At 41.9% G+C, this 22,748-nt stretch overlaps 1 protein-coding gene across 1 annotated transcript in view; it reads left to right on the top strand.

The window, feature by feature from the left end:
* Positions 1-22,748, top strand: part of F13A1 (coagulation factor XIII A chain) — a 186,044-nt gene that overhangs the window by 161,108 nt on the left and 2,188 nt on the right. Inside the window, exon 14 of the mRNA XM_032140410.2 lies at positions 10,936-11,072. Coding sequence (XP_031996301.1) covers positions 10,936-11,072 — 137 coding nt within the window. The remainder of the gene's footprint in view (positions 1-10,935; positions 11,073-22,748) is intronic.

Below are 22,748 nucleotides of genomic sequence, written 5' to 3'. Positions count from 1 at the left end.
TGTGAATTTGATCCTGTCATTATGATGTTAGTTGGTTATTTTGCTCGTTAGTTGATGCAGTTTCTTCCTAGCCTCAATGGTCTTTACAATTTGGCATGTTTTTGCAGTGTCTGGTACTGGTTGTTCCTTTCCATGTTTAGTGCTTCCTTCAGGAGCTCTTTTAGGGCAGGCCTGGTGGTGACAAAATCACTCAGCATTTGCTTGTCTGTAAAGTATTTTATTTCTCCTTCACTTATGAAGCTTAGTTTGGCTGGATATGAAATTCTGGGTTGAAAATTCTTTTAAGAATGTTGAATATCGGCCCCCACTCTCTTCTGGCTTGTAGAGTTTCTGCTGAGAGATCAGCTGTTAGTCTGATGGGCTTCCCTTTGTGGGTAACCCGACCTTTCTCTCTGGCTGCCCTTAACAGTTTTTCCTTCATTTCAACTTTGGTGAATCTGACAATTATGTGTCTTGGAGTTGCTCTTCTCGAGGACTATCTTTGTCATGTTCTCTGTATTTCCTGAATCTGAATGTTGGCCTGCCTTGCTAGATTGGGGAAGTTCTCCTGGATAATATCTTGCAGAGTGTTTTCCAACTTGGTTCCATTCTCCCTGTCATTTTCAGGTACACTAATCAGACGTAGGTTTGGTCTTTTCACATAGTCCCAAATTTCTTGGAGGCTTTGTTCATTTCTTTTTCTTCTTTTTTCTCTAAACTTCCTTCTCACTTCATTTCATTCATTTCATCTTCCATCACTGATACCCTTTCTTCCGGTTGATCGCATCTGCTACTGAGGCTTCTGCAATCTTCGAGTAGTTCTTGAAACTTGGCTTTCAGCTCCATCAGCTCCTTTAAGCCCTTCTCTTCATTGGTTATTTTAGTTATCCATTCGTCTAATTTTTTTTCAAAGGTTTTAACTTCTTTGCTATTGTTTTGAATTTCCTCCAATAGCTTGGAGTAGTTTGATCGTCTGAAGCCTTCTTCTCTTAACTCGTCAAAGTCATTCTCTGTCCAGCTTTGTTCCGTTGCTAGTGAGGAACTGCGTTCCTTTGGAGGAGGAGAGGTGCTCTGCTTTTTAGAGTTTCCAGTTTTTCTGCTCTGTTTTTTCCCCATCTTTGTGGTTTTTATCTACTTTTGGTCTTTGATGATGGTGATGTACAGATGATGGGTTTTTGGTATGGATGTCCTTTCTGTTTGTTAGTTTTCTTTCTACCAGAGAGGACCCTCAGCTGCAGGTCTGTTGGAGTTTGGTAGAGGTCCACTCCAGACCCTGTTTGTCTGGGGGTCAGCAGCGGTGGCTGCAGAACAGCAGATTTTCGTGAGACCACAAATTCAGCTGTCTGATAGTTCCTCTGCAAGTTTTGTGTCAGAGGAGTACCTGGCCTAGTGAGGTGTCAGTCTGTCCCTACTGGGGGGTGCCTCCCAGTTAGGCTGCTCGGGGGTCAGGGACCCACTTTAGGAGGCAGTCTGTCTGTTCTCAGATCTCCAGCTGCTTGCTGGGAGAAGCACTACTCTCTTCAAAGCTGTCAGACAGGGACATTTAAGTCTCCAGAGATTCCTGCTGACTTTTTGTTTGTCTGTGCCCTGCCCCCAGAGGTGGAGCCTACAGAGGCAGGCAGGCCTCCTTGAGCTGTGGTGGGCTCCACCCGGTTCGAGCTTCCTGGCTGCTTTGTTTACCTAAGCAAGCCTGGGCAATGGCAGGTGCCCCTCCCCCAGCCTCGCTGCTGCCTGCAGTTTGATCTCAGACTGCTGTGCTAGCAATCAGCAAGACCTCCTGGGCATAGGACCCTCCGAGCCAGGTGCGGGACACAATCTCCTGGTATACTGTTTTCCAAGCCCGTTGGAAAAGCGCAGTATTAGGGTGGGAGTGACCCGATTTTCCAGGTGCCGTCTGTTACCCTTTCTTTAGGAAAGGGAACTCCCCGACCCCTTGTGCTTCCCGAGTAAGGCAATGCCTCACCCTGCTTCGGCTCACGCACGGTGCGCTGCACCAACTGTCCTGCACCCACTGTTTGGCACTCCCTAGTGAGATGAACCCGGTACCTCAAATGGAAATGCAGAAATCACCCATCTTCTGTGTCGCTCACGCTGGGATCTATAGACTGGAGCTGTTCCTATTCAGCCATCTTGGCTCCACCGGCTTTTTTTTTTTTAACAACCATCCTAATGTTGTGTTCTCACTGGAGCTTTTCATGAGATGCCCACAATTTTTACCGAGGTTAACAGTAGAATCCTCTTCAGTCTCCTATGGCTCACATCCTGGAAACCCACTGGGATGGATCAAGGAAGGGTGGGTGACTGTGGTGGCTGCTGATCTCACTCCTCCCACATCCCATTCACACAACATTATCCCAGAGGACACATTAAAATTGGGGAAACCACTAGGCGAGGTGGCTCACACCTGTAATCCCAGCACTTTGGGAGGCCCAGGTGGGCGGATCATGAGGTCAGGAGATGGAGACCATCCTGGCTAACACGGTGAAACCCCATCTCTACTAAAAGTACAAAAAATTAGCCTGGCGTGGTGGCGGGCACCTGTAGTCCCCACTACTCGGGAGGCTGAGGCAGGAGAATGGCATGAACCCAGGAGACGGAGCTTGCAGTAAGCCGAGATCATGCCACTGCACTCCAGCCTGGGTGACAGAGCGAGACTCTGTCTCAAAAAAAAAAAGGGGAAATCACTTGAGACCACTTGAGATATAATGAGTGCCCCAAACAAAGTACATGACAGTGACTGGCTACACTGTGAGACTTAACTATAGTTTCATTTAGTTCTGTAAATATCACAAACTTTTCATCAAGGCAGAAAATGGGAACAAAGGCTATGTGTTCTAATTACTGCTGAACTCTGACCATTTTTCCCTCCATGTCCACAACCGAGCATGTTCTCTCTCCAGCCTCCTGTGCTCTCTGTGGCTCCGTCACACTCACGTCACCAAGATTCACCCCTGCCCACCCCCACACCCTTCATGGGGAGGCCGGGGATGGGAACCAGGAGGTGGGCTTCTTCACCTCTCCCCTTTGTGGTTCTCTTCTCTAGTCCCTGAGAAACCGAATCCACGTCATTCCCCATAGAAAACCCTATAGGTGAGGAGGTTCTCAGGGTCACCCTGGCAACATATTCTCCCTTTAAACCTCGTATTTCATTAATGCTAGTATGTGTCATATGCTCTGTTGTATGATATTACATTGAGTCACCCCACTAACTGCATAAGAAGCTGAGGCCCAGAGAAGTCAAGCGACTTGTCTAAGCACTCAAAGTGGCAGCCCTTGGTCTTCAGCCCCTGCATCCAGCTTGCTCTCCCTTCAGCTTGGCCTGGAATAACACCACCGTGTGCATCCCAGTCACCTCAGTTATGTCCGTGACACTGTTTCAGGTTATTTGTGGAGAAAATCAGAGGTATCTACCTGTGAGTCATGAGGGACTCTGAGCAAGGAAAGCCTGCTTACCCCAGGGGACCCCAGGAGGGGACACCATCAGCCCTGCTCCCATACCTGACTCTCCATCCCCTCATGGCTGCTTTCACAGAGGATTGTGGCCATGGGACCAAACCGTGGGTGTCCTTAGCCAGGATAGACGATCCTAGACTGTGTCTATCAGTGAGCCGTCCTCATTGAAGGTGTTCATTTCCATCCCTCTCTTCAGGACAGCTACAGAACAGTGCACATTTTAGAAGGAAAATGAGGAGTCACTGGCAACTGCAGTACCTAAAACATAATTTGCTCTGTGCATTTCATGTTTGCTATTTTTTTTTAATCTTAAAAAGAGACACACGTGAGAATAACCAATCTCACATTCCAGTCCTGTAATCTCAGTATGTTTGGGCTACTGATTCTCTTTTTAAAAGTGGCATCTCTGTCACTTTTAAAATAGCAAATCCTAGATAGTGATTCCTATTATCATCAAGTAATATATATCAAGGTCCCAAGGCTACCTTGTCACGTTTTACTCTGGCATAGAAATCTAATTCCTTCTCTATAAAGTTAAAAAGAGAGAGGTGAGTTATAGATGTTTTCTAATTTAGTTCAGGGTCCACTTATAATCCTCGTCCTCAACTGATGGTTTACTGATAACTTAAAACGTGATGCTGCAAGTGACTCTGGTGGATTTCAGAAAATAAAGAAGCTATTCCAGCAAAAAAAAGAAAGTTTCTATTTTTAGCTCTCTTCTGTCAGGGATCACAGTATGTGTAGTTTTAAAGATGAATGTTTTCGAGTCAGAAAGACCTGGATTTATATCCAACTTCTGCCAGATTCCTAACTCTGTAAGCTTTTCATTTATCTTCTAAATTTCAGTTTCACATAAACAGAATCACATAATCATGTCTACCCCAAAACCATAGAGCTGTAGAGAAGATTAAATAACGTAGTGTAAGTAAAATGATGAACAGAATGCCTGCATTACTAAGTAAACACTAACTCAATAAACGTAAGTCACTTGTTATTATTGTTGTCATTAATCAGTCAGGATCGTGTGTTGCTGAGCAAAGGCTATGGCCCCAGACTGTCTACATGTGAGTCTCTCCTACCCTACTTACTAATGGCGTGAACTTGAGCAAGTTACTTAACTCCTCTGTGCCTCAAAATGAAGACTCCTAATATTTACCTCATAGTGTTGGGAGGATTAAGTGAGTTGATAAAACTTTCTAGGGTAATGGGAACATTCTAAATCTGCTCCATCCAATACAGTAGCCACCAGCCACGTGAGGCCACTGAGTCCTTGAAAGGTGGCTAGTGCAACTAAGAACTGAATTTTTTACATTTCACTTCATTTTAATTAATTTAAATATAAATAGCCACAGGTGGCTAGTGGCTACTATATTGAAAAAATATAGACTGAGAACATTTCCTAACCATCCTAGAACCATTAGCATTGGTTAGTAAGTGCTCATCTAAGTGTCAGCTAAAAGCAGGGGTAGTGCCTGTGATGATGAGCAGAGTTTACAAACAAGAAATTGCTTATTATCAAAAGTGATCACAGGCCAAGGGACAGGGAAAAATACAGTTTCCAGAAATACGTGCAATACATGATGGAAAGTACTTGAAATAAGATCTGTTAGGTGCACTAATAAATCATGTATTTCAAATTGCCAACCTCATTTATTGTTACTCTTTCTCCAACTTTTTCCTTCATTTCAGTTTCAATTTTGAATACAGTTATGTATTTTTAAAGCACATGCTTAGTGGAAGATATCTTGTGATTTCTAAAAAAGTAATTTCTTTCGAAAAAGTTTATATAAGAGAAAGACAGTATGTGTGTGTGAGTAACTTTCCTGTTTACCAAAGAATCAGAGTAGCAGCTCATTATCATGAATTAGTATAAAGGACAGGAATGTCATATCAGTAAGTGATATGTAACTTGAAAAAGCATCATATTACAGGTTGATTTTTTAAAACAGAGTTATTTTAAATAGAATATTGAGAAAAACTTAAGGCCATCAAGTATATGCAAAAGATTTGATGTCACCAAGTAAGACATATGCTTCATTCTTTTCTCTGGCCCAAGTAATGAATACTCTTCTCTAAAGTGAATACACATAAAAGTTTCCTCTTTTGTAGTACCAGTAAGAACAGAGCCCTCAGAAATAATGCCGCATATCTACAACTATCTGATCTTTGACAAATCTGACAAAAACAAGCAATGGGAAAAGGATTCCCTATTTAATAAATGGTGCTGGGAAAACTGGCTAGCCATATATAGAAAGCTGAAACTGGATCCCTTCCTTACACCTTATACAAAAGTTAATTCAAGTTGGATTAAAGACTTACATGTTAGACCTAAAACCATAAAAACCCTAGAAGAAAACCTAGGCAATACCATTCAGGACATAGGCATGGGCAAGGACTTCATGTCTAAAACACCAAAAGCAATGGCAACAAAAGCCAAAATTGACAAATGGGATCTAATTAAACTAAAGAGCTTCTGCACAGCAAAAGAAACTACCATCAGAGTGAACAGGCAACCTACAGAATGGGAGAAAATTTCTGCAACCTACTCATCTGACAAAGGGCTAATATCCAGAATCTACAATGAACTCAAACAAATTTACAAGAAATAAACAACCCCATGAAAAAGTGGGCAAAGGACATGAACAGACACTTCTCGAAAGAAGACATTTATGCAGCCAAAAAACACATGAAAAAATACACATCATCACTGGCCATCAGAGAAATGCAAATCAAAACCACAACGAGATACCATCTAACACCAGTTAGAATGGCAAACATTAAAAAGTCAGGAAACAACAGGTGCTGGAGAGGATGTGGAGAAATAGGAACACTTATACACTGTTGGTGGGACTGTAAACTAGTTCAACCATTGTGGAAGTCAGTGTGGCAATTCCTCAGGGATCTAGAATTAGAAATACCATTTGACCCAGCCATCCCATTACTGGGTATATACCCAAAGGACTATAAATCATGCTGCTATAAAGACACATGCACACGTATGTTTATTGCGGCACTATTCACAATAGCAAAGACTTGGAACCAACCCAAATGTCCAACAACGATAGACTGGATGAAGAAAATGTGGCACATATACACCATGGAATACTATGCAGCCATAAAAATGAGTTCATATCTTTTGTAGGGACATGGATGAAACTGGAAAACATCATTCTCAGTAAACTATCACAAGGACAAAAAATCAAACACCGCATGTTCTCACTCGTAGGTGGGAATTGAACAATGAGAACACATGGACACAGGAAGGGGAACATCACACTCCGGGGACTGTTGTGGGGTGGGGGGAGGGGGGAGGGACAGCATTAGGAGATATACCTAATGCTAAATGACGAGTTAATGGGTGCAGCAAACCAACATGGCACATGGATACATATGTAACAAACCTGCACATTGTGCACATGTACCCTAAGACTTAAAGTATAATAATAATAATAAAAAGTTTCCTCTTGAACTAACCTTCTCAAAATTGCCAGAAGGCTCCCTTTATTTAAGGTTTTATGAGAGCAAGAAAATGAAAAATATGACTGCAAAAATGAAATGAAAATATGACTATGCAGATATGGAATTATGCTTTCAGCAATAAGGAAAAGGGAGCTTTGCAGATTCCTAAAATAATGTGATGCAAACAGACATTTTCTCCCCAAATAGTCATTGTTCTCAGCATTTTGGTACCATAGCATGGTGCATCACCGAAATCAACACATAACATGAAAACACTATGTATTGGCCGCACTTTCCTCAAAAGAAGCAAGGAGAGGGAAACACCTCCAGTTACATTTCCCAAGCAGAATACAGTGATGTCGCGCATTGGGCACGTTTTTCCATTTAGTTTGGTTTGAGTATCTATGGTTCATTATCATCAGTAGTCAGGGACAGGAAGTTTACATTCTCAGTGCAGGAGACAAGTGTCAGAAAAGGGACACTGGTCTTTCTTAATTGCAAAAGAAACACACTACAACCAAAGAAGGGCTTCTCCTCTCACCCTTCCCCAGCCTTCTCCCTGCTCCCCACTCCAGCATCAGGGAAATCTGGCCAGAACTGATACGCCCATGCCAGCATCTAATTACAGAGACAATACTGGAAGCAAACTGATTAGGCATGTCATATGAAATTACCTGAGAAGGTTTAATCTCCTGATCATCTTCAGATCTGAAGCCTATCTATGAAGGCCCAATTGCATGGGCCAGTTTCTCAAGTACTAAACATTCCCTATCACTGTCATCAGTGACCTGGAAGGGTGTATTTCACTTTCCACAGTGTAGGAGGCTTCATGTAGAGCCAGTCTACCGGTATGGAAAGGGTTCTCAATCTAGGGTTCATGGGCCCCTAGAAAACCATGTGTGGACTTCATAGATCTATAGTGCATCCCCTAAAAATACATGTCTATATTGTGTATATCTTGTATTTGTCACTCTATATGTCTGTGTAGAGGAAAGGTCAGTAGCTACTATCAGATTTACTTTTGAAGGGGCTTCTGCCCATCCTTATATAGCATACCATGGAGAAGACGGATGGCTCCAAAATATTTTTTCCAGAAAGAATAAAGTGATCATAGCAAACACTTTTGCCAATAATGACTCTGTAGCAGCTCCATCTTCTTCAATTTAGAGAGCTTTTGTAAATGCTATCTTTATTTTGTATTTTTTAAATCCAAAGATGTTTTTGAAATTTTTCTTAATGCAGGAAAAAATATGCGGACACACTTGAGAATTAAATCAGGGACACCATGTAAAGTATTCTGATGTATTGCTACACCTTCAATATCTAAATTGATTGAGGCAGGGCCTCTGGGAAGAAAGTGAAAAATTCAGTCTGTCTTCCACATGTTTTGTCTGTACCAGTGGTTTCCAACTGGAGGGCAATTTTGCTTCCTAAGGAATATTTGGCAATTGCTGGAGATACTTTTGGTTGTGATGGCTGGGGTGCGGGGCTGCTCCTGGCATGCCGTGGGTAGACACCAGGGATGTTGCTTAACATTGTACATTGCACAGGACAGCTCTGCAACAAAGATGCATCCAGCCCAAAATGTCAGTAGTGTTGATGCTGAGAAGTCCTGATCTAGATCATTATTACTGTTTTTGCCACAGCCTTCAAACCAGGCTTATCTCTCCACACCCTATGTGCCAGCCAGCCATAAAAGTAACTTCTGGTTCATGTTCCAGTTTGCCTATTATTTAACCAGTCTCCTCCCCATTAGGCCTTATTCATTCTCAGTCTTGTCAGTGTGGCTTCAAATCCAATGCTGCTCCTGCCGATTTGAAAATCTTCCTTGTTTTCTGCCTTTTTTTTTTGGACCTCAGTACGAAACAGTTTTGGTTGTCTTGTTATTGCTGAGTTGTTGGCTTTTCCAGCTCCTCTGACCTCAGAGCAGGACTCTATCTTAGAGTTCAAGATCTCCAGTTAGACAGACTTTAACTTCAATCCCACCTTGGTCATTTAGCAGCTTCAAATCCTCATTCAAGTTACCTATTTTCCTGAATCACCGTTTTCTCTTTTATAAAATGAAATGCCTGGCACCAATGATCCTGCCCTAGAGAACCTCCTTCTTCTTAAGGGAATAACTATTATTATAGTCTTATCGAGCTGATACAAATATAGCCCTTGTGTGGTGAGGCTTATGTGAGAATGTATGTGAATTATGGTTGTCAGCTGGGGCTGATTCTTTGTAATCAACAGGGATGCCTCAAATAAATGAATTACAGGATCCACCCATAACCAGACTGAGGATTGCTGCTTAAAGTGCTGGACTCCCTGCCTGGCACACAATCCATGCTGTCTAGGTGCACCTGCTGTTGTTGCTACCATGACCATTGTCTGCCCCTCTGCTAGTTCCCCTGAACCCAGCTCTCCACCACTGCCCTCCAGGAGATGAGGATTTAAATGTAACAAAGTTAGGGAGTTGGCTGAAGGTTTCGTTTTTCTTATAGACTTAAGAAATCCCATAGCCATAAATTTAATCACAAAGCATGGCTTGATGAGTAAAGCCGTAAGAGTGTATTCTTCTTTTAATCGATATATAATAATTGTACATATTTTGGGGGTACATGTGATTTTTTCAATTCATGCATACAGTGTGTAATGATCAGATCAGGAAGATTTTATTCTTGACTGTAGCATCAGTAAGCAAGGGTCCTCTTCTCTGGGCAATGTCCTTCCTCTTTACCTCCATTCTTAAAAAAGGCTCATTTCCATATATTTTCTCCCATATTATATGGTGGCTAAAGAAACATGGTATAGTAATGGCTTGGTTGTCACATGGAAGATCCAGACATCCAGTACATTCCATTTTTGAGCCACTGACTTAATTTAATAAATATTTATTGGACACTGGTATTGAAGTACTAAGTATTGGAGTTAAAAGTGGGCTGAAATGTAAGGCGAATAAGACAAACTACCCACAGCATTGCTACCCTAAAAAGCATCAACGGTAATGCATTGAGCCTTTGCCATGTGCCTTGCAATATGTTTGCCATTTTATGAGCGTTTTTCATTCCAAACCTTTCTTGCAAGGGAAGAACTATTATTCTTATCTTATTCCCAAGTTACTTAGAGCTTATACAGATCCATTCATTTGGTATACATAGCTCCTAAACAAACAAACAAGTCGTATAGCCACCTGGCATTTTGCAGCACATTGCGTTTATGTTGGAAAAGCATACGGTTCTAAAGTATGTGGCATACAGTAAACACAGCTTAAGGTATAGTAATAATAAGAGCATTCTACATAGATCGCCCCATAGAAGTGTCAGCCCATTTTAAAGACAAGAAAACTGAGTCTCAGAAAGCCTAAATCACCTGAGTCCACACTGTTAATAAGTGTTGAAGCTGGCACTGAGCTCTGGCTGTCTCCTGTGGTGTTCTTCCAAATACCTGATACTTCTGAGAGTCATAATAGATAAACTCACCAACAAATAACCTTTTATTTTCCTGGACTCTGGTACTGTGGCTGCAGAAGAAAAATCTCCTTTATTTTAGTATCCAGGTTCCTCTTCTTCATGTTCAACAGTAAGGACTCCATCCTTGGCATATTTCTTGCGAATGTGTCTAAAACTAAGAAGGCACATGTGCCCCGGAAGCATTTTCTACCTCTTGAACTCGGGAATCCCCTTTGTCCCAGCAGGAAACTTGATGCCTATCCAGAAGCAAAGTTCACTTGGCCGCCCTCACCGTGGAAACGTGTTGCTACACCAAATGAACTTCCCCCTCCTGCTGTCAAAGAGCAGTCAGTGGCCACCGCTGTTGACCTGAGCTCTAATTAGGCCGGTTTTATAAGGAGGAAAAGAGTGCGATTCTAATTAGTAAATTTCCATCTCTTTCTCAGTAGGTATCCTCCAGTCAAAGCAATCAGCTATCCTCATCACACTGGTTCCATTGCCAAGAAAATACCTCTATCATAAAACTCTAGTAAAAGTGACGATGGTTAAGGCAACAAGAGAGCAGAACGAGGTTTTATTTGCTGCTAATGACCTGCATTCTCTCTCTTAGGTCCGTGGCACTCAGGTAGTTGGTTCTGACATGATTGTGACAGTTGAGTTTACCAATCCTTTAAAAGAAACCCTGCGAAATGTCTGGATACACCTGGATGGTCCTGGAATAACAAGACCAATGAGGAAGATGTTCCGGTAAGCCTTGGGTTGGGGAGACCGGGCAGGCAGTGCAGGGCTGTGGGAAGCTTTCTCTGTGTGTGTCTTTTCCAAACACACACAGTGATCTGCTCCCCAGTGAAAATGTCTTGGAAGCTGCCTCCTCCTTGCTGACCATTTCTGTAGGGCATGGAGTAAAACTGGGTTTGGTTTGACCAGCACTTTCATCATTTAATCCTTAAAGACACCTTATGATGTAAATACTGCTATTATCTCCTTTCTGTAGCTGAGGAATTTGAGGCTTTGAAAGGTTGACTGCTTGAGTCTTCACGTACATAGCTTATGAAAACGAGCCAAGATTCAGACTCAGGCTGGTGAATTCCAGAACCCGAGTTTGAACTACTTTGCTGTACTACCTACTCATGTATGGACTCTTCTCATCTTTATTGAGCTCCTACCATGTGTCAGATATTATGCTGAGAGACACCCCCTTTTCATGGGTGCTTTGTCTCCAGCCTCACCTCACAGATTTTACCATCCCAATCAGTGTCTACAACTGTTGGATTCAGGTTTTTTTTTCAGTTGAGCCTAAAGAGTTCTAGATGGTTCCCCATTCAGGGGACCAAAGACAACCCCAGGTTCTATAATGATATGAATGAAACTCAGCTTCTTCCACACACAGCCCCCTTCAAATTGTGCTTGACAGGTCTCAGTTTCTGTGACTTCTACTAACAAAGAGTGTGACCCAACAAGATAACCCATTCCATGGTCAGGTAGCTCTAATGGTAAGGAAACATGTTTTTCTACCATTTGATCCTACCAATGATCCTAATTCTGCCATCCGGACTGACAGAAAGTAAGGCCCATCTCTCTTCCATCTGATGGTTTGCAAATGTTTGCAAACAGCTGTCTCATCTTCCTTGAATCTCTTCTACCTGGGGACAAATATCTGTCCTGACTTTATTTCAATCTCCTCTAACGTGGTTTCAGCTCTCTCTCTCTCCCACACATTCCAATTTGTCACTACGCCTCTTAAAGTGTGACACCCAGAATGGATCCCAATCTTTGAGGTTTATTACTTTCATTTCTACCACAAATAAGTCCTTGTCAGCATCAATCAATCTAGCACATTTCCTGTGGAGTGACCTTCTAAGGCTAGAAAGGGAGGAAGAGGACTTTGGAAACTGCCTCATGACCAGATATGTTAAGAATTTTCCCCACGCCCTTTATGGAAGCGACCCCACTCTGGAGTCTGTGGGATAAATGCAAGGCCTCACTTATACCTTCTGGGGCACCTTTATTGCCCATAAAGGGCTCTCCGCATTTCTTTCAAATTACAATGCTCATAGCTTCTGCATCTCATCATTTAAGAGATGTCCTATTATAGATGCAATAAACAACACAGAAAATAATCGGAGTGCTTTTGAAACAATGCAAGCACAAAACATAGCAACCTTCCTGTGCTAATAGGAAAGTTGCAGGAAAAAAAAGAAGTAAATTAGTAATCAACCCCAGCTAGATGGGGAGGTCAGCAGCCACACCCCTGCTTCCGTCAGAAACGACAGTCTCACTCACCCATTCTCGCACCTTCCCACTTGAATCAGATGCAAGAATCGTTCAGGCAAAGTGAAACACGTTTCCTCTTCCATACAGCCCCCTGCTGTATCCAATTTTTTCCTTCCCAGACAGTAACCCCACAAGCTTTATCTGAGTGTACTGGAACCTCCTCTATCTTTACACCTTGGCTATGCCCCCAGAATTCCACCTTGGTCAACGCCAACACACGAAAAAAGACACTGTGTGTCTTAGACGAAAGATGAATTATCACACAGTGCAATGACCCACTATTTGGGAGGCCTCAGGCTCAGAAGAGGTTAAATCTCCAGCTGGTTTGTTTATTATTGTCTGACATCGGGGTGGAGCAAAGTGGAGTGAATCGGGAGAAAGGATGGATAAGGCCGGTCTCTTCACGGACACAGACATCCTGCCCACACACTGGGTTAAGGTACTATTAGTAGTTACTGCAACATGTAAGTCTAGGCAGACAAGTAGATAGACAGACAGCTAGCTGCTCTTAGTCAGTTTGAGCTGCTGTAACAGAAATGCCATGGACTGGGTGGCTTATACAACAAATATTTATATCTCACACTTCTGGAGCCTGGGAAGTCCGAGAACAAGGTGCCGACCAATTCAGTTCCTTATGAGGGCTCTCTTCCCAGCTTGCAGATGGCTGTCTTTTCACTGTGTCCTCACATGGGGCGGAGAGGGAGGGCAAGTTCTCAGCTTCTCTTCTTTGAAGGGCACTAATCCCATCATGAGCCCCACCCACACGACCTATTCTAATTTAATTACCTCCCCAAAGCTCCATCGCTAAATGGTATCACACTGGAGTTTAGGTTTTAACAAATGAATTTGTGATGAGCACAAACATTTAGTCCGAACAGTCCTCAATCTCTCTAAGTTTTTTTTACTGACACATTGTAATTGTACATATTTATGTGGGGCAATTTGATGTTTTGATACATACATGTGTTGTATAATGATCAAATCGGAGTATTTAGTGTATCCATCACCCCATGCATTTACCATTTCTTTGTGGTGAGAACATTCAAAAGCCTGTCTTCTAGCTCTTTTGTAATATACAATACGTACGGTTAATCATAGTTACCTTATCACGCAATAGAACACCAGAACTTATTCCTCTTATTTAATTGTCACTTTGTTCTCATTGGCCAACCTCTTCCCATCTTCCTCCTCAGTCTCTGGTAACCATTGTTCTACTCTTTGCTTCTATGGTATCAACTTTAAAAAAAAAATTTTTTTTAGTGTCTACATGTGAGTGAAATCATGTAGTATTTGTCTTTTCATGTCTGGTTTATGTCACTTACCATGATGCCCTTCCTCCAGGTCTAATTCAGGTTGTTACAAATGGCAGGATTTTATTCTTTTTTATGGCTGAAAAGTTATAGACACGCAGATTCAGGGTGGAATGTCTCTCAGGCAAGAGAAGCTTTATTTCTCAGAGACAGTCAAAAATTGGGCTAAAAATCATGACATAGAAAACATTTGTTATCTAAGATGGGCATACAGCTTGGAGCAAGCGCTACTTTCTCTGTTTACTCCTCACTCCAGCACACACCTTCACAACCAAGACCTGAGCCAGTCCGTGCCCACTTCCATATGGTCAGATAATTAGAAACACTCCACTGTGCCCTATGTTGCCAAGATCTGATCTAGGAGTGCCAGATGCATGTAACAACTTGGACACCTAGAAAGTGCAATTCCACAGAACCAAAATCCTTTGCAAGACAGTATTTCTTTCTAGAATACAGCTGTTAAATAGTTGGGGAATCACCACCCCCACTCATTTACCCACACGCTGCCAGATGTGGTGTCTAGAAGGCAGGGGTTCTTGAGCCCAAAGCAGAAGGCCTGGAAGGTGAGGAGCTGGTAAACAGGGAACTGGAGCCAGGAACAAAGAAGGCGGTGCTGTGTCTCACCCCTCACTCACTGTAAGCCAACTCTACTCTGAAATGTTTTATCTTCCTGCTCTTCCCCCACTGCCTCCTGCCTGTCTCAGATGTGCAGAGGTTCCACCTCTACAGACTCTTAACTTTCTGCACCTGATGCTTCCAGAGCATCGGACAATTTATCTTCCAGATTTATTTTGCTCTTTAGAAAATGATCCAGTTCAATATGTTATTTCAAGAGAAAAATTCCCCCACTTTGTGATTTGGGCTTAAACTTTAAGTTTCTCAAATAGGACAGAAGCTAAGGGCTAGACGCACAGGGGACAAACCATGGGTAGTTGCAGTTTATTGTAATAATAATCTCATTTGCCTGCGTGCATTCAAGATGATAAATGACCGGTATCTCCTGATGGCTCAGCGCATTACTGAGAATCATTTATCACAACATCCATCCCCAGAAAATAGGATTATTCCAACATTGCTCCACTTACCAAAATGATTTTTTCTCTCTGTTATGAATTTATCTGTATGTAAAATAGCATGCATATGAATCTTCATGTATGAGTATCTTCATGTATGAGTTTTGTCATATATACACATCATTATGCCAGACGGTTTTATGAGTAAGAGAAAATGATAAGAGGGGGCTAAATATTTAGCTTCTATTTGAGGTGGTTATCTACAGTACATGGTCTCAGGTCAGGTCCTTAACCAGGGCCACTGTTTCACAAAGTGCTTCTGATTGATCACTTGGGGGAACCAGAGGAGAGAGAATGAATGGATACAGGTAACAGGAGCACAGCTGTTGAGAAATAAATATCCCAAACTTATAATGGTATTGAATTGAGCACTGTGAATTGAGGACTGAGAATTTTCTCTCTGCATACAGGCAGGAGAAACTTTCCTAAATTATTTTGCAAAGAGTTCAGTGATGAATCTTTGCAGGACACTCTTACTTCAAAAAGTTTCTTTCCTGCCTGAGAAATAAAACCTATGAAAAAGTAAGCACAATGGTCAGAAAAAGCCTTTTCTTCTTTTCTTTTTATTTCCATAGGTTTTTGGGGAACAGATGGTGTTTGGTTGCATGAATAAGTTCTTTAGTGGTGGTTTCTGGGACATTTGGTCACCCATCACCTGAGCAGTATATACTGTACCCAATTTGCAGTCTTTTATCCCTCCCACCTTTCCCCTCAGTCTTCAAAGACCATTGCATCATTTTTATGCCTTTGCATCCTCATAGCTTAGCTCCACCTTATGAGTGAGAACATAGAATGTTTGGTTTTCCATTCCTGAGTTACTTCACTTAGAATAATGGTCTCCTGGGGGAGGTGGAGCCAAGATGGCCGAATAGGAACAGCTCACGTCTACAGTTCCCAGCGTGAGCGACACAGAAGACGGGTGATTTCTGCATTTCCGTTTGAGGTACAGGGTTCATCTCACTAGGGAGTGCCAAACAGTGGGTGCAGGACAGTCGGTGCAGCACACAGTGCATAAGCTGGAGCAGGGCGAGGCATTGCCTCACTCGGTAAGGGCAAGGGGTCAGGGAGTTCCCTTTCCTAGTCAAAGAAAGGGGTAACAGACAGCACCTGCAAAATCGGGTCTGTCCCACCCTAATACTGCGCTTTTCCAACGGGCCTGGAAAACGGCACACCAGGAGATTGTGTCCCGCACCTGGCTTGGAGGGTCCTATGCCCATGGAGTCTCACTGATTGCTAGCACAGCAGTCTGAGATCAAACTGCAAGGCGGCAGCGAGGCTGGGGGAGGGGTGCCCACCATTGCCCAGGCCTGCTTAGGTAAATAAAGCAGCCAGGAAGCTGGAACTGGGTGGAGCCCACCACAGCTCAAGGAGGCCTGCCTGCCTCTGTAGGCTCCACCTCTGGGGGCAGGGCACAGACACAGTCAGCAGGAATCTCTGCAGACTTAAATGTCCCTGTCTGACAGCTTTGAAGAGAGTAGTGGTTCTCCCAGCAAGCAGCTGGAGATCTGAGAATGGACAGACTGCCTCCTAAAGTGGGTCCCTGACCCCCGAGAAGCCTAACTGGGAGGCAACCCCCAGTAGGGACAGACTGCCACCTCACTAGGCCAGGTACTCCTCTGAGACAAAACTTCCAGAGGAACTATCAGACAGCTGAATTTGTGGTCTCACGAAAATATGCTGTTGTGCAACCATCGCTGCTGACACCCAGGCAAACAGGGTCTGGAGTGGACCTCTAGCAAACTCCAACAGACCTGCAGCTGAGGGTACTGTCTGGTAGAAGGAAAATTAACAAACAGGACATCAACACCAAAAACCCATCTGTACATCACCATCATCAAAGACCAAAAGTAGATAAAACCACAAAGATGGGGAAAAAACAGAGCAGAAAAACTGGAAACTCTAAAAAGCAGAGCACCTCTCCTCCTCCAAAGGAACGCAGTTCCTCACTAGCAACGGAACAAAGCTGGACAGAGAATGACTTTGACGAGTTAAGAGAAGAAGGCTTCAGACGATCAAACTACTCCAAGCTATTGGAGGAAATTCAAAACAACAGCAAAGAAGTTAAAAACCTTGAAAAAAATTACATGAATGGATAACTAGAATAACCAATGGAGAGAAGGGCTTAAAGGAGCTGATGGAGCTGAAAGCCAAGTTTCAAGAACTATGCGAAGATTGCAGAAGCCTCGGTAGCCGATGCGATCAACCGGAAGAAAGGGTATCAGTGATGGAAGATGAAATGAATGAAATGAAGCGAGAAGGGAAGTTTAGAGAAAAAAGAATAAAAAGAAACAAACAAAGCCTCCAAGAAATTTGGGACTATGTGAAAAGACCAAACCTACGTCTGATTGGTGTACCTGAAAATAACAGGGAGAATGGAACCAAGTTGGAAAACACTCTGCAAGATATCATCCAAGAGAACTTCCCCAATCTAGCAAGGCAGGCCAACATTCAGATTCAGGAAATACAGAGAATGCCACAAAGATACTCCTTGAGAAGAGCAACTCCAAGACACGTAATTGTCAGATTCATCAAAGTTGAAATGAAGAAAAAAATGTTAAGGGCAGCCAGAGAGAAAGGTCGGGTTACCCACAAAGGGAAGCCCATCAGACTAATAGCTGATCTCTTGGCAGAAACTCTACAAGCCAGAAGAGAGTGGGGGCCGATATTCAACATTCTTAAAAGAATTTTCAACCCAGAATTTCATATCCAGCCAAACTAAGCTTCATAAGTGAAGGAGAAATAAAATACTTTACAGACAAGCAAATGCTGAGTGATTTTGTCACCACCAGGCCTGCCCTAAAAGAGCTCCTGAAGGAAGCACTAAACATGGAAAGGAACAACCAGTACCAGACACTGCAAAAACATGCCAAATTGTAAAGACCATTGAGGCTAGGAAGAAACTGCATCAACTAATGAGCAAAATAACCAACTAACATCATAATGACAGGATCAAATTCACACATAACAATATTAACTTTAAATGTAAGTGGGCTAAATGCTCCAATTAAAAGACACAGACTGGCAAACTGGATAAGGAGTCAAGACCCATCAGTGTGCTGTATTCAGGAAACCCATCTCACATGCAGAGACACACATAGACTCAAAATAAAGAGATGGAGGAAGATCTATCAAACAAATGGAAAACAAAAAAAAGGCAAGGGTTGCAATCCTAGTCTCTGATAAAATAGACTTTAAATCAACAAAGGTCAAAAGAGACAAAGAAAGCCATTACATAATGATAAAGGGATCAATTCAACAAGAAGAGCTAACTATCCTAAATATATATGCACCCAACACAGGAGCACCCAGATTCATAAAGCAAGTCCTGAGTGACCTACAAAGGGACTTAAACTCCCACACAATAATAATGGGAGATTTTAACACCCCCCTGTCAACATTAGACAGATCAATGAGACAGAAAGTTAACAAGGATATCCAGGAATTGAACTCAGCTCTGCACAAAGTGGACCTAATAGACATCTACAGAACTCTCCACCCCAAATCAACAGAATATACATTTTTTTCAGCACCACACCACACCTATTCCAAAATTGACCACATAGTTGGAAGTAAAGCTCTCCTCAGCAAATGTAAAAGAACAGAAATTATAACAAACTGTCTCTCAGATCACAGTGCAATCAAACTAGAACTCAGGATTAAGAAACTCACTCAAAACCACTCAACTACATGGAAACTGAAAAACCTGCTCCAGAATGACTACTGGGTACATAATGAAATGAAAGCAGAAATAAAGATGTTCTTTGAAACCGACAAGAACAAAGACACAACATACCAGAATCTCTGGGACATGTTCAAAGCAGTGTGTAGAGGGAAATTTATAGCACTAAATGCCCACAAGAGAAAGCAGGAAAGATCTAAAATCAACACCCTAACATCACAATTAAAAGAACTGGAGAAGCAAAAGCAAACACATTCAAAAGCCAGCAGAAGGCAAGAAATAACTAAGATCAGAACAGAACTGAAGGAGATAGAGACACACAAAAAAACCCTTCAAAAAAATCAATGAATCCAGGAGCTGGTTTGTTGAAAAGATCAACAAAATTGATAGACTGCTAGCAAGACTAATAAAGAAGAAAAGAGAGAAGAATCAAATAGATGCAATAAAAAATGAAAAAGGGGATATCACCACCAATCCCACAGAAATACAATCTACCTTCAGAGAATACTACAAACACCTCTATGCAAATAAACTAGAAAATCTAGAAGAAATGGATAAATTCCTCGACAAATACACCCTCCCAAGACTAAATCAGGAAGAAGTTGAATCTCTGAATAGACCAATAACAGGCTCTGAAATTGTGGCAATAATCAATAGCTTACCAACCAAAAAGAGTCCAGGACCTGACGGATTCACAGCCGAATTCTACCAGAGGTACAAGGAGGAACTGGTACCATTCCTTCTGAAACTATTCCGATCTATAGAAAAAGAGGGAATCCTCCCTAACACATTTTATGAGGCCAGCATCGTCCTGATACCAAAGCCTGGCAGAGACACAACCAAAAAAGAGAATTTCAGACCAATATCCTTGATGAACATTGATGCAAAAATCCTCAATAAAATACTGGCAAACTGAATCCAGCAGCACATCAAAAAGCTTATCCACCATGATCAAGTGGGCTTCATCCCTGGGATGCAAGGGTGGTTCAACATATGCAAATCAATAAATGTAATCCAGCATATAAACAGAACCAAAGACAAAAACAACATGATTATCTCAATAGATGCAGAAAAGGCTTTTGACAAAATTCAACAACACTTCATGCTAAAAACTCTCAATAAATTAGGTATTGATGGGACGTATCTCAAAATAATAAGAGCTATCTATGACAAACCTACAGCCAATATCATACTGAATGGGCAAAAACTGGAAGCATTCCCTTTGAAAAGTGGCACAAGACAGGGATGCCCTCTCTCACCACTCCTATTCAACATAGTGCTGGTATTCAACATAGTGCTGGAAGTTCTGGCCAGGGCAATCAGGCAGGAGAAGGAAATAAAGGTCATTCAATTAGGAAAAGAGGAAGTCAAATTGTCCCTGTTTGCACATGACATGATTGTATATCTAGAAAACCCCATTGTCTCAGCCCAAAATCTCCTTAAGCTGATTAGCAACTTCAGCAAAGTCTCAGGATACAAAATCAATGTACAAAAGTCACAAGCATTCTTGTACACCAATCACAGACAAACAGAGACCCAAATCATGAGTGAATTCCCATTCATAATTGCTTCAAAGAGAATAAAATACCTAGGAATCCATCTTACAAGGGATGTAAAGGACCTCTTCAAGGAGAACTACAAACCACTGCTCAGTGAAATAAAAGAGGATACAAACAAATGGAAGAACATTCCATGCTCATGGGTTGGAAGAATCAATATCGTGAAAATGGCCATACTGCCCAAGGTAATTTATAGATTCAATGCCATCCCCATCAAGCTACCAATGACTTTCTTCACAGAATTGGAAAAAACTAGTTTAAAGTTCATCTAGAACCAAAAAAGAGCCTGCATTGCCCAGTCAATCCTAAGCCAAAAGAACAAAGCTGGAGGCATCATGCTACCTGACTTCAAACTATACTACAATGCTACAGTAACCAAAACAGCATGGTACTAGTACCACAACAGAGACATAGATCAATGGAACAGAACAGAGCCCTCAGAAATAATGCTGCATATCTACAACTATCTGATCTTTGACAAACCTGACAAAAAGAAGAAATGGGGAAAAGATTCCCTATTTAATAAATGGTGCTGGGAAAACTGGCTAGCCATATGTAGAAGGCTGAAACTGGATCCCTTCCTTACACCTTATACAAAAATTAATTCAAGATGTATTAAAGACTTACATGTTAGACCTAAAACCATAAAAACCCTAGAAGAAAACCTAGGCAATACCATTCAGGACATAGGCGTGGGCAAGGACTTCATGTCTAAAACACCAAAAGCAATGGCAACAAAAGCCAAAATTGACAAATGGGATCTAATTAAACTAAAGAGCTCCTGCACAGCAAAAGAAACTACCATCAGAGTGAACAGGCAACCTACAGAATGGGAGAAAATTTTTGCAACCTACTCATCTGACAAAGGGCTAATATCCAGAATCTACAATGAACTCAAACAAATTTACAAGAAAAAAACAACCCCATGAAAAAGTGGGCAAAGGACATGAACAGACACTTCTCAAAAGAAGACATTTATGCAGCCAAAAAAACACATGAAAAAATGCTCATCATCACTGGCCATCAGAGAAATGCAAATCAAAACCACAATGACATACCATCTCACACCAGTTAGAGTGGTGATCATTAAAAAGTCAGGAAACAACAGGTGCTGGAGAGGATGTGGAGAAATGGGAACACTTTTACACTGTTGGTGGGACTGTAAACTAGTTCAACCATTGTGCAAGTCATTGTGGCGATTCCTCAGGGATCTAGAACTAGAAATACCATTTGACCTGGCCATCCCATTACTGGGTATATACCCAAAGGACTATAAATCATGCTGCTATAAAAACACATGCACACGTATGTTTATTGCAGCACTATTCACAATAGCAAAGACTTGGAACCAACCCAAATGTCCAACAACGATAGACTGGATTAAGAAAATGTGGCACATATACACCATGGAATACTATGCAGCCATAAAAAATGATGAGTTCATGTCCTTTGTAGGGACATGGATGAAACTGGAAAACATCATTCTCAGTAAACTATCGCAAGGACAAAAAACCAAACACAGCATGTTCTCACTCATAGGTGGGAATTGAACAATGAGAACTCATGGACACAGGAAGGGGAACATCACACTCCAGGGACTGTTGTGGGTTGGGGGGAGTGGGGAGGGACAGCATTAGGAGATATACCTAATGCTAAATGACGAGTTAATGGGTGCAGCAAACCAACATGGCACATAGATACATATGTAACAAACCTGCATATTGTGCACATGTACCCTAAAACCTAAAGTATAATAATAAAATTAAAAAAATAATGGTCTCCAGTTTCATCTAGGTCACTGTGAATTCCATTGTTTCATTCCTTTTTATGGCTGAGTAGTATTCCATGGTATATGGCTGAGTAGTATTCCATGGTAGTATTCCATTTTATATGATGGGCATTTGGGCTGGTTCCATATTTTTGCAATTGCACATTGTGCTGCTGTAAATATGTGTGTGCAAATACCTTAGAAAAATCCTTTTCTTGTAGAACATATGGTGTACACTTTTATGAAACGCAGTGAAGAGTAGCAGAAAGAGTATGGATATGGGACTCAGAAAAACCCGGGTTCAAATTTCACCTCTGCCCCTTTACCAATTATGTGATCTTGAAAAAGGGACTTCACTGGTTACCTTCCATTTTTCTTGATCATAAAATCTACTGAATAGTATCTGCCTCAAAGAACTGTCATACATATAAAACCTGAATATAATCTCCCAAGGTTTATAGGGGAGGCTATATGTGAAGCATCCCTGAGAACACTAAATCTCACCAACCCTGATTAGCCTCAGTCTGCACTGATGTGGGCTTGTTCATGACACTCAGGAAGCCTTCAGGGCAAAGGCTGGGAGGAAGAGAACACCAGAACCATTAAAGGCTATGTCATTAGCCAGATACATCAGGGCATTGGCAACAAATGGTAGCAGAAAGTTGCATAGGTGGAGGGGCCCAATTTGGTGGTTGAAATAGGAATTTGAATTACAGAACATGAAGATTCTCAAAGTCAAATGGCAGCAGGCAGGGCTACA

Source organism: Hylobates moloch, unplaced genomic scaffold, assembly GCF_009828535.3.
Source record: "Hylobates moloch isolate HMO894 unplaced genomic scaffold, HMol_V3 SCAFFOLD_20, whole genome shotgun sequence".
Taxonomy (NCBI): domain Eukaryota; kingdom Metazoa; phylum Chordata; class Mammalia; order Primates; family Hylobatidae; genus Hylobates; species Hylobates moloch.
The sequence above is the reverse complement of the archived record's forward strand: the minus strand, read 5'-3'. Positions and strand labels throughout refer to the sequence as shown.